The sequence below is a fragment of the Lagenorhynchus albirostris genome, chromosome 11 (assembly GCF_949774975.1).
Source record: "Lagenorhynchus albirostris chromosome 11, mLagAlb1.1, whole genome shotgun sequence".
NCBI classification, from domain to species: Eukaryota; Metazoa; Chordata; class Mammalia; order Artiodactyla; family Delphinidae; genus Lagenorhynchus; species Lagenorhynchus albirostris.
In genome coordinates, this window is record NC_083105.1 from 58,779,109 (window position 1) to 58,791,532 (window position 12,424).

Genomic DNA, 12,424 nt, shown 5'->3' on the forward strand with positions numbered 1-12,424 from the left:
TCCTTGGGGGATGTGAATCTGCAAGAAGGTATGGTTAATCGTATGATTATCATGTAAATAATCTCCTGAGAACTTGCAAGTGTTAGCTAAGTACTTCTTGCTTCAAGTAGCTTTTTAATTTTGGCAGTATTCTCATTGAATCTTGGTGGCATTGACAAAATTCACTGAGTGCTTGAGTAATAGATGACTTCACAGAGATTATCTCATTTAGGCTAGTTATTATAGATTTTGTTCTTTGTTCCAACAAAACTACCAAAACCTGATGACTTCTTACAGGAACATTTAGCCAGTTAGCTTGATAGGACAGCACAATGTAATGTCATTCAGCAAGTATTTTCTCCACGCTTTCAATGTACTGTGACTGAAAGTAGAAATTTTTATTGTTTCGTTTTGTGTTTTTTTTTTTGGCCGCATCTCATGGCTTGCAGGATCTTTCCCAACCAGGAATTGAACCCAGGCCCTGGCAGTGAAAGCACCGAGTCCTAACCACTGGACCGCCAGGGAATTCCTGAATTTTTTTGTTATTAAAAGAAAAAACTTGGGGGCTTCCCTGGTGGCGCAGTGGTTGAGAGTCCACCTGCCGATACAGGGGACACAGGTTCGTGCTCTGGTCTGGGAAGATCACACATGCCGCGGAGCGGCTAGGCCCGTGAGCCATGGCCGCTGAGCCTGTGCGTCCGGAACCTGTGCTCCACAGCGGGAGAGGCCACAACAGTGAGAGGCCCGGGTACCGCAAAAAAAAAAAGAAAAAGAAGAAAAAGAAAAAACTTGGGAATTCCATGGCAGTCCACTGGTTAGCACTCCATGCTTCCCTTCCACTGCAGGGGGCACGAGTTCGATCCCTGGTCTGGGAACTAAGATCGCACAAGCCTCACAGCGTGGCCAAGAAAACCCAAAAACTACTCAAACCCTGTCGCCCTCCCTAAAAGAAAATCCCTATGAGAAGATAAAATTGAGACGTAAAAGTTGAGCACGCTATTAACATCACAAAAAGACAACCAGATATTATATGTTTCTCTTAATAAATGAACACAGCACTATTCATCAAAAAGTCTTGCTGGGCTTCCCTGGTTGGCGCAGTGGTTGAGAGTCCACCTGCCGATGCAGGGGACACGGGTTCGTGCCCCAGTCCGGGAAGATCCCACATGCCGCGGAGTGGCTAGGCCCGTGAGCCATGGCCGCTGAGCCTGCGCGTCCAGAGTCTGTGCTCCGCAACGGGAGAGGCCACAACAGTGAGAGGCCCGCGTACCGCAAAAAAAAAAAAAAAAAAAGTCTTGCTAAAGAAATTGAACATGAATCTGCTCAAACCTCTAGCTCTATCAGTCTGTCGGAAATACAGTGGATAGAGGGACATGTTAAATGACATCACAGGTATATAACTAGCAAAATCTAAACTGTGGGAAATTCTACAGGACAAATGATCTGATTTTCCACAAATAAACTGCAGAGTAAAAAAAGGACAGCATAAGAGGGAACTTAAATTAATTAAAAAGACTTCAGAGACATGTCATACAATTGCAATGTGGGCTATTTTCAGTGAAACAGACAAATGAGGGGGAGCTTTATAATAAATGAATGAGGTGGGGGGGGACTTGAATACTGAGTAGATAGTGAATGATATTGAAGAATTGTTAAATTCTTTTCAGTAGGATAATGGTTTTGTGATTTCGATTATGAAGGACCTTTATCTTTTAGAGATACATGCTTAAATACTTACATGTTATATATGATATCTGGGGTTCACTCAAAATAATTTGGGAGATGAGAGGGGAAAGTAAGGGTATGGATGAAACAAGCATGGCCATGAGTTAATAATTATTTAAGCTAGATGATGCTTATTAGCCGAGTGGGTAACCTTGTGCCCCAGTTTTTACAAATGAAGGCTATGTTACCTTACAGGACTATTGTAAGAAAAAAAAAAATGAAAATAATATATCTAGCACAGTACCTGTTATATAGTAAGTGCTTAAAAAATGGAAGCCTTTGTTCATAACTAACAATTGAATGCCACTGTTTGACCCTTGGCATATATGGTGAATTTTCCTTGAAAGATGGAACATAGAATTATTAAAAACCTAGTGTCATAGCACATTCTTTGAATGCAATGTCATGTAGTGGAAAAGATCATGGTTAAACATATAAGGGTTCAAAATCTGACTTTGGCATTTAACTGAATGCTCTGAGCCTCAGTTCACCTTTTAAAATGGAGGTCATTATATACTTTGTAGAATGGGAAAAAATTGGGAATAATGTTTTAATATACATGAGATAGTTTGTATAAATCCCTTAATGCGGTGCCTGGGTCATAACAGTTATTCAGTTAAATGGCCATTGTTGTTATACTCCATTTATAATCACCCAGCATAGAATCATCAATCCAAATAGCCCAGTCCATAGAGAACAAACACCATCCCTGCCTAATTCTTCCTTGTTGATAATTCCTCTTCTTTTTTTCTCCATTTTCCTCTTCTCCCCATCAGTTGATTTATGAAGACTGTATGGATCTGATTGCAAAGCTACCTTGTGTTGCAGCAAAGATCTACCGGAATCTCTATCGAGAGGGCAGCAGTATTGGGGCCATTGATTCTAAGCTGGACTGGTCCCACAATTTCACCAACATGTTAGGCTATACTGACGCTCAGTTCACGGAGCTCATGCGCTTGTACCTCACCATCCACAGGTGAGGGAGACCCAGCAACCATAGCCACCAGGTGCCTGGATTGGTGGTGAATATTAAGGAAAACTCCTTGGGACTTCCCTGGCAGTAGTAGCTAAGTAGTTAAGACTCTGCGCTTCCACTGCAGGGGGGCGTGGGTTCCATCCCTGGTTGGGGAATTAAGATCCTGTATGTCATGCAGCATGCCAAAAAAACCCAAACTCCTTAACAGGTGGTAGGCAGCAAGGAGATGGAAACACAGCGTATGGGATGGTACAAGGCAAGATCGGGGTCTGGTAAAGAAGGTCAGGAGGTCTAGAAAAATTACCATAACCACGCTAAGGGTAAGATAGTGCTTCTGGCTAGGAAAAGGTACTAGCTGCTCACATTAGACAGGTCCTTTGGCTTTCCAGGAGCTCCCTCTTCTGGCCATTGCTGTTAAAGCTGCAGTGAGAGTCAGGGAGCTTGGCACGCAGGCCAGGCATCATCAAGCAGTAACCTCTCCAGCCCTGTGGATTAGTGAACAAAGGCTGATGATAAGATTGGGACATCTCTTACAAGAGCTTATGTATAAGTGACTAGCTGTAGGCTGGTGTGAATCCATAGCTAGGCTAGTATGTGACAATAAGAGAACAGCAAGGACTGTGTTTCAATAATCTGCCCCTTTTTTCTCCTTTCTCTTGGCCTTGATTCTCCTTTCTTACTTCCCCACAGTGACCATGAGGGTGGCAATGTAAGTGCCCATACCAGCCACTTGGTGGGCAGTGCCCTTTCAGACCCCTACTTGTCCTTCGCAGCAGCCATGAATGGGCTGGCAGGGCCCCTGCATGGACTGGCAAATCAGGTAAGACTGTTCTTTTTCTTCTCCTGCTCCGTGTTTTTCTTACTCCCATGCTTTGTTTCTGATCCTGGCGTTCTCTCCTGGCATATGCATTGACACTCTTTTATTCTCCAAACCTTGCCCACAGGAAGTACTTGTCTGGCTGACACAACTACAGAAGGAAGTTGGCAAAGATGTGTCAGATGAGAAGTTACGAGACTATATCTGGAACACACTCAACTCAGGACGGGTAAGCAGAGATGCTTAGCAACTAGGAAAGAAGCCAAGACTCAAGTTCTATAATTTGGAAGAATGAAGGAGAAAAGAATGAGATAACTCCCTAAATTAGAGGAGATTTTTTTTCCATTTGTCTACCCTAAAGAATGCAGAAAAGACAAAAATTTCTACCTGAGAATACAACTGGTTTTCCCCCCCTATCCTTTGCAGGTTGTCCCAGGCTATGGCCATGCAGTACTAAGGAAGACTGATCCACGATATACCTGTCAACGAGAGTTTGCTCTGAAACACCTGCCTCAGGACCCCATGTTTAAGCTGGTTGCTCAGCTGTACAAGATTGTGCCCAATGTCCTCCTAGAGCAGGGCAAGGCCAAGAATCCTTGGCCCAATGTAGATGCTCATAGTGGGGTACTGCTCCAGGTGAGTCCTCCTTTCCCTGCTTTCCTCTAATTTATACCAAACCTTACTATTCTCTGCCATGCACAAAATCAACTCCCTAGTCAGAGCAAGGACTCTCACACCTCTTTCCTTACGCTTTTGTTAAAGTTGCCTATGGTGGGGGAGGTGTGGGCTGGAGGAAAGGGGTGCTTTCCTTTCAGAATCCAGTTGCTATACTTTTCCCAGTCATTTCTATTTAAGGCTAACTGGGTTAAGGCTTTTAATCAATCTGGACTTGTACATGCCACTACCTGTGGGCCTTTAACAAAACTTTTTTCTCTTTTACCTTACAGTACTATGGCATGACGGAGATGAATTACTACACAGTCCTGTTTGGGGTATCACGGGCACTGGGTGTATTAGCACAGCTCATCTGGAGCCGAGCCCTAGGCTTCCCTCTAGAGAGGCCCAAGTCCATGAGCACAGACGGTCTGATGAAGTTTGTGGACTCTAAGTCAGGGTGAAACTGAAGACTGGGAGGAAACTAGCTACCAGAAAGTGAGGGATATTAAAGAAAAAAAAAAGTATAATTTTGTTTCAGGGGGCTTCTAAAGACTTAAGATTAAATTGTATCTGAGGCACTGATGATAAGTTTGAGGTTAAGATATTAACTAAGATTTTAAAAGATGAAAAGTAACCCCTTTTTCCCTAACCAGCTCTTTTCCCCGGCCTGGTATGAGTTGCCCATCAACTATAGGATGACCAGGACTAATGCATGTGGTACGGGTTAGGTTTACCCGTGCCCCCACCCAATCTCCAGAGTAAGATCTTTCCCTAGGTCAAAGCTGGTTGCAGAGAATCTGCAGTCACTTCAGCAGAGCTTTTGGTTCTACTCTGCCCACCCCTTAATAGGCCAGCAAACCAGGACCCTGCCCCTTCTGTTTCCATAGGAATCATGTTGGATTGTCACCTGTACCAAGCCCCATTAACCTCTCCCATGCACACAGACACTTCCTAGCAAGACCGATTGGTTATGCTTTGGCTTTTTTTGTTTGTTTGTTTTTAATGATACCAGGTGATCATAAAGGCCATGGTATTTGTTGTGACTGGCACCCAGTGTTTGATTTTTATTTCTCTTTTTTAAATTATCCCATTGAAATTAAGATCTGGGAGTGTTCTATTCCCTGTTACTTGAATACTCACCTCTTTCCAGATTTTCTATACCTGCTGCACCTCAAGCCAAGGTTGCTCTGGACCTTCCCCTCTTGGTCCCTACTAGAGACCTCTTTCAGCAGGTTGCATACAGCACTGTATGATATTGTGGTCTTTCCCATTATTTGGCTTTATCAGTGCTTAATATCAACTAAGCTTTTTACTTCCCTGGAACACAAGCCACTACCCTCTGACCTTTTTTCTTTCCCCTTTAATATGCTGTGGGCTGTAGAACAGGGACTTGGGAATTACCAGCATGATATCTTCATGGCCTGATCCCAGGGGTACTAGCACCTCTTTCTGAACAGGGAAATGAGATTGGACATGGTCTCCTTTGAATATGAGGTACTGGGGCTGAGGGCATTAAAAATAGTAAACCTCCCTCCTCATCCCCTGCCACAAGCAAATATCCTTTTATTTATCAGGGTTCTTATCCTGCCCCTTCCCCAAGAGCTCACAGTACAGTGTTTGTTTTAGAAGCCCCATATGCACAGGTTTCCAGTGACTCAGAATGCTCTACTGCCTTTTCTTTTCAAGAAAGGATTAAAAATACACTCCTGCTGTGCCCCCTTCCTCCCTCGCAACTCCTGCCTGTGTTTGTGTGGATCCCAAATCCCCAGAACCACGCTGTTGAGATGGATAATACTGTCTGTAAACCCCTGGGTAACTGTCAAGTCATGATGCAGACTTCAGGTTGTTCTGTATAAAATGCAAAATAAATGTTTTTATTAACAATGCTTGAGCCTAGTAAATAAGGCCTGGGACAATCTCTATTATGAGGTAAGGATTCTGGCTAGCAAGATCCTGGACTTGGTGGGTTATGTTATCCTGTGCATCTTTTTTATCTTGAGGTAGGTTTGGCATTCATTTACGCTAATCAGAAGACAGGTTCCCTATGAGATTTCCAAAGGAGATTGCTGTCTGTCTTCATGGTTAGAAGTCCTTGATCTTTAGCCCCTATCCTTCCTAAATTTGTCGTAAGGTAGAACACTCAAGGACTGTAGCTGAGACGTCACAACTGCTTATGTGACTAATCCAAGGAAGCTGGTCCAGCCCATTGGGTGAAAGGAACAAACTATACCAAGGGCAGTTAAGGTAGAACTACTGACTCAGGATCTGAGCCTCTAGAGGGCTCTGGTACTTCGTGAAATGCCAGTTCTTTGCAGCTTCCCTTAAGGATCCCCCAGAATAAGAGGTGGTCTGGAGGGCATCAGTTATATGGGAGGTCTGAGACCAGATTACTCTGTCCTGAGACTCCTGCTGCAACTGACCTTCTGAAAAAGTCTATAAATAGGCAAGGGAGTGGGTACTAGGTCCTGGCTTGTAGAATGTGCTACTATAGTTAGCAGGGACACTGTGTCCAAGAGGACTTCTTGCACCTTCACTCCCCTAGGGAAGGAAGCCATGACTTTCTACTACTCTACTATAGCTACATTATTCCCGAGAAGCAATATATAAAAGTCAAATTCATACTGTCACAATTAATTTATTGAAATTTTATAAAAACTCAGGAGTGGAAGAATAAGGTACAACCCAAGAGTATAACTGTTCAGTGCTCTTTTGCTCCTTTCCCCCTGTGGCAATGATGGGGAGAAAGCCCCTTGCTCTCCACTAGCCAGGCAGCATGGAACTATTCTTAAAGTGAGGTCATACAGATTTCAAGCTGGGGCCAGATCTCAGGCATCTCCTGAGGGGCTGAGGACATTAAAAATAGTAAACCTCCCTCCTCATCCCCTGCCACAAGCAAATATCCCTTTATTTATCAGGGTTCTTATCCTGCCCCTTCACCAAGAGCAGGCAAAGTTACTGACTACCCAGTAGCTCTGTGTCAGAGAAAGGAATTCAGTTTATTCAGTCCTAAGAAAGGTTGCTGTCTTCCCCTGGTCAGACACTAAGGCACCTTGACAAGAGCTCAGAGACAACCATACAGTCCTGATTATAATTCAGTGTGAGAAGGTTGCAGGCATCAGGCATATGGGCTCTCAAGATGAGCCTGACCCTTTCCTAAGCATACTTTCCTTTCCATACTTCCATACTACTTTCCATACTAAGCATTCCTTTCCATACTTCCCTGCCTTTTCTTTCCCCCAGCATTTCCAGCCAGCTTAGAGCCCAGTTTGAGTGGAAGAACAGTATTATGAACATAGACTCTTCTCTCAGATTGGAGCAGGAGCTAAATGAAATAAATAAGAGAATTGGGTGAGGAGGGAGAGGAGAGGTGAGGCTAGGGAACAATCCTTTGCCTCAAGTTTGGTGCACCTCATGGAACATCAGTTCACGGGGGATGGCTGTTTCTGGACCAAACTTGGTTGCTGCCCGGCGCTCGAAGGCAGTGACATTCCGTTTGACAACCTCATCAAAAAACATGGTGGCCAGCTGGGAGTGCAGCAGAGAACGAAATTCAAAGGAAATCTGGGAATGGGTAAGAAACAGAAACTCTTCAAGACCACGTTGGATAGTCCCTGGCCAAATGCAAGGATACTATTCAGTGCCTTTTCCTCCCGCTCCAGTTCATTAGATCCCCTCAAAGGCCCTGGGACTGAGTATAAAGTACAAGTTTGATACAAGCTCAGACCTGTGAAGAGTGTCATTGACTTGTGAAATAACTGTCACAGTACCTCAGCTCAGCCCCCCACAACCCAGTTGTAGCCCTGTGCTATACAGCCTCCTGACTCACCCAGAAGTCCACAGTGCAAGTTCGGGGATAGGCAGGAATACCAGGACTGAACCGCCAAATGGTCTCTAAGTGGTTGAAGAGCTTGCCGTCGGTGCAAACAGCCTAGAATAGGACAATCAGGTAGTTAAACAATATTATGATGGAATTAAACCTGTATCAGGTATAGGAGGCTATAAGAAGGAATTGAAAGCCATTTTCCTCTCCTAATATTTTATTAGGGAAATATTTGGCACGTGGAGATAAAAATTCATTACAAGGAAAGCCACAATAGCCTTTAAACGTAAAAATGCCAGAGAACACAAAAAACTTCCTGATCAATCCCTCCCAGACAGGCCTCACCTTGACCATGTGAGGTTTGACCATGGAAACAGCAGAAGTATAACGTTCCATAACAGGTGGAAAGCCAACCTCCAACTGGGCCTTCAGGTGACCTTTGCGGCTGGATACCACCAAAGACTTCTTACACCAGGGCACAAACTCACGATACTCCTGGACATTGGCTACCACCTCGTACATCTCCTGCATTGAGTACCTAGGGGAAGGAATCAGAGAGAGGCCAAGGAACTGCCAGATGGGTGACGTTCCTCCTTGCTCTAGGCACCCTCCCCCCCATGCCCACTAATCATGCACCTTCAGGAACTAGAGATGCCAAATAAGCCTGGATAAATGACTTTGCAAAAGCAAATGTGCAAATCTCCATGACGTTAGTGTTACCTTAAGTTTTGCAGTTTACAGAGTGCTTTTGCATTTACTATTTTGATGCTAAGACCATCTAGGGAGAACAGAGGTCGGTTTTACTGATGATTCACAAAAGGACTCAAATCCCAGCTCTATGACAGTGTGGCCCTAGGTAAATCATTACTGTCTCCGTATCTCCTCTGTGAATCATAGGTAATAGTAATTGATTCGTAAGTTTGTTGAAAGGATCAAATGAGAAAATCTATGGTAAAACACCTAAGCAGCCTGCTAGCAGTAGTAAGTGCTCAGTAAAGTGTTAACTCATATTGTGCTCAGAGTACCTAAAGTCAGGTCAGCAGAGAAATAATATCCTGTTGTCTTATGTTATTGTCCAATTGTAGTCATGTTTCACAATGCACAGGCACAGCAACCAGGAAGGGGGGAATTAAGGTTGGAAGGCTGGCAGAGGAGGATAAAGGATCAGTAATATAGCTGGGAAGCATGGGACGGCCAGGGATCTTGCCCACTATGGCTACCCTTACGTTCCAGCCTGTACATGCTTTTTGTTTGGCGAGAAAGTGAATGTGGAGGGCTGCTGGACAGGAGGGGATGCTCACCCCATGATCCTACGCTCGGAGTAAGTCTTTCGCTTGTTGGTGAAGGGGGCAGCAAAGCCCATGAAGGAACGGCTGGGAGGTAAGCCAGCCTCAGCCGCCAAGACCTGGGCAGCCCGGGGCAAGAAGAGGCTGCAGGAGATCAGAAATCTAAGGCCAAAAGGAAGGGAGAGACACGTTACGATTCTTTCCTTGTGTTCCTCAACCATTCCCAGGTGAAGGGGAAGAGGGGCGCATCCCAGAGGAAGGTCCTCCAAACAAGCTTTTCGCCTAGCACCTGCTGCAGCCCGCTAGGCTCCCTTGGCCAAGCAGTCACGAGTGCGAAAGGTCGAGGGTGGCGGAGGACAGTGCCGGGGGAGGAGTTGGGGAAAAGCGGGATGCATGTGATGTGCCAGGTGCCTTTGACTGGAGGCTACCCTACTGCTGAAAGCGAGGACTCTCAGGAAGCATCACAGTCCCCGGGACTTCGCCAAGCCCGCTGTTGCCAGGGCACCCGCGAGGGGCAAGAAGTGGTTGGGCACCCACCTCGAAGACTTTGCCTCGCGAATAACTTGCAAAAGCATTCCCTAAAGCTCTACATTAGACCCCAAGGTATGACCGTAGCCGCCCTCCCGCCGTGCACCCAGAGCTGCAACTTCGGGGTCCTGGGCGACCCCTTTAGCTCCAGCCCCGACGTCCGCATCTCCCTCTCACCTCATTGGGACCGGCGGTCGCGGAGGGACCGGGGGCGGGGCCGGGCGCAGGGAGAGGCCGCTGCAGCCCCTGGCCGCCGCGCGCGTCCCGGCCGGGAGTCGCCGCGCGCCTGCCGAGGCCATGCGCGCTGCCCTCCCTTGCCCTCTCGGCTCTGATACCAGCTGCGCACTCCTCAGTCCAGAGGAAGAACGGAGGTTAGCGGCAGCCGGGCGGGTTCAGGGCCCCCGAGCGCAGGGGCGGCGTTGGGCGGTAGCTCCTCTCCCTCTGTTCCTGCCCGGGCGGCCGGGTAGCCTAGAACTGAAGCCGCTACCGCTGCTCCCGCAGCTCCCAGTAACCTCACGTCACGCCGTTGCCATGGCTCGGAACCTGGAGAGGGGGGAAGGAAGGGGACCACGCGGCCTGTCGGGAGATGTAGTTTCACCCCTCTGGCGAGAAAGGGCGCTGGAGGGGGTGTTTGAGAAGCTGCAGAGATGGCTCCGTGGAGCGAGCTCACCAGGCAAGCTACTTGCCGAGTCTGTGGTCACGGACCTGGTACATAAGCACAGAAGCGACTTCTTGGTCATGTCAACAGCATATGCCGTTGGTCTTCTGAACGTCTGTCTTAGAGACTTTACTATATTCTGCCTTGTTTATAGTTAGAAGTTCCATTCATCTTTGTAGCACATAGTACCTAGTGCTGTGCTTTGCATCTTTGAGAAAGGAAATTAATGTTCCAAGATCTGGGCTAAGACTTTGCATAGTTTTCTCTTTTAATATTTATAGAAAGAAGTCGGGGTGAGAAGAACCAGACTTACTTTTATGGGAGAGAACCGTCTTTGCCTGGAAAAGTGTGCACTTGATAGAGGTGAGACCTCATGGGCAGGAAGCTGAACCCAGGCAAGGAAATGTCACTACACTGCTTTCAATCATGATACAAGGAGAAAAAAAGGGCCCTTGATAAAAGTGGGGAGAACAGAAGAGAGAGAGAGAGAAGAGAGAGAAATCAGCAATCAGAGACTGGATCTAGGTGGGTACAAGAGCTCTTGAAATTCTGCCACAGTGGAGTAAAGGAAGGACATTTTAAGAATGGTGGTGTCTGCTGTTGCATTTAAAGATGTTTTTGTTATTACAGTGCAAGCCCCTCCTCTGCTTTAGTCTTTAGAGCATAAGTCTTCAGTCATGCTCTCCACATTCAGGAAAGTTTTATCTGAGTAGTGTTGTGGGGGTTAGGGTGGGAGGATGAAATAATTAGACTGTTGCCTTTAGGGTCTAATTGGTAGGGAAGAGAGAGATCTTGTCCAGAAACAGGGGCCTGAAAACAGATGTAAACCTTCCAACTCTTCCCACTCCTTGAGACTGGCATTCATTTGCAGAATTCCACTGGATATGGATTGAATTTTAAAGCTTGAGCCCATTTTGGGACTTCCCTGGTGGTCCAGTGGGTAAGACTCAGCTGTGCTTCTAATGCAGGGGGCCCGGGTTCAATCCCTGGTCGGGGAACTAGGTCCCGCGTGCATGCTGCTGCTAAGGGTCCACATGTTGCAACTAAGAAGTCTGCATGCTGCAGCTAAGACCCGGCGCAGCCAAAATAAACAAACAAATTAATAAATAAAGTGTGAGCCCATTTTATCTGGATTTCAAGGAGCAAAACCCTCCCTTGAACTCTGGTTTACATTTGCCATTTTGTAAGGAAGGCATTTCAATCCTTATGTTAAATTATTTATACATGAAGTCCCAAATTGGGGAATGATCTCACTTCTTTTTCTCTTTTAACATTTCTTCTTTTTCCCTCAGAACCCTCCCCCCAACAAGATACAGTATCTCCTTCCAGTTCGAAGATGATAATTGGGAGCCACTCTCAGAAGGGCATATGATCTTGAGGGACAGATTTACTCTTTCCAACCCCACTCTCTTGTCCAGCCTCTCTGACCAAGTGCTTACATATGTGAGACAGCTGCTTAGAGTGAGGAGTAAGGAACTGACCGGATAAAAGACAGAAATTAACTGGGATACATAACTAAACTGTGACCTCATTAACACTATGCCTTAACCGAGTTAACTGCTGCAGAATCTCCAAGGTACAATAGGCCTGCCAAGCCAGTTTGCTTGTTGTCCCCCCCTACTAATTAGATTAGGTAATTATTGCCATTTAAGCTTTTCCTAGTTCATTCCCTGTACTTGAAACAACCAATTTCCTGCCATTTCCATATCATTCTACATCGATAACTTCCTTCAAGTACTGACTCAAAACACACCTCCTCCAGGAAGACCCTCTTGACTGAACCCATCTCTAGACATTATTCTGAACACATAATGCCACATAAAGTAGCATGAATCCTATATTCTCTAGTTGTTTCATGTGCATGTGTATGTTCTTCTAGGTTAGAAACTCCACAAAAATAGACACTATTACTTTTTTTTTTTTTTTGCGGTACGCGGGCCTCTGACTGTTGTGGCCTCTCCCGTTGCGGAGCACAGAC

General features: G+C 45.9%; 2 protein-coding genes across 2 annotated transcripts in view; one reads left to right on the forward strand and one right to left on the reverse strand.

Annotated features, from left to right (window-relative positions):
* CS (citrate synthase) overlaps nucleotides 1-6,040 on the forward strand; it is a 28,982-nt gene extending 22,942 nt beyond the window's left edge. Inside the window, exons 7-11 of the mRNA XM_060165873.1 lie at nucleotides 2,481-2,680; nucleotides 3,371-3,500; nucleotides 3,625-3,726; nucleotides 3,924-4,133; nucleotides 4,445-6,040. Coding sequence (XP_060021856.1) covers nucleotides 2,481-2,680; nucleotides 3,371-3,500; nucleotides 3,625-3,726; nucleotides 3,924-4,133; nucleotides 4,445-4,615 — 813 coding nt within the window. The 3' untranslated portion in view covers nucleotides 4,616-6,040. The remainder of the gene's footprint in view (nucleotides 1-2,480; nucleotides 2,681-3,370; nucleotides 3,501-3,624; nucleotides 3,727-3,923; nucleotides 4,134-4,444) is intronic.
* Nucleotides 6,041-6,769: 729 nt separating this feature from the next.
* Nucleotides 6,770-10,283, reverse strand: COQ10A (coenzyme Q10A). Its single transcript, XM_060165877.1, has 5 exons — nucleotides 9,966-10,283; nucleotides 9,276-9,422; nucleotides 8,320-8,512; nucleotides 7,981-8,082; nucleotides 6,770-7,715 (listed from the first exon to the last, which is right to left on the reverse strand). The coding sequence occupies exons 1-5, from the start codon at nucleotides 10,085-10,087 to the stop codon at nucleotides 7,548-7,550; spliced, it is 732 nt and encodes a 243-aa protein (XP_060021860.1). The 5' UTR covers nucleotides 10,088-10,283; the 3' UTR covers nucleotides 6,770-7,547.
* Nucleotides 10,284-12,424: the final 2,141 nt, after the last annotated feature.

Bases quoted from the DNA above. Each gene is read 5' to 3' on its own strand.
- COQ10A (XM_060165877.1), bottom strand. From the start codon at position 10,087: ATGGCCTCGGCAGGCGCGCGGCGACTCCCGGCCGGGACGCGCGCGGCG. The intron at 8,513-9,275 runs GTGAGCATCCCC...TCCTTCCCCTAG, and splicing joins TCCGAGCGTAGGATCATGGG to GTACTCAATGCAGGAGATGT. The intron at 8,083-8,319 runs GTGAGGCCTGTC...GTCCTATTCTAG, and splicing joins TCAAACCTCACATGGTCAAG to GCTGTTTGCACCGACGGCAA.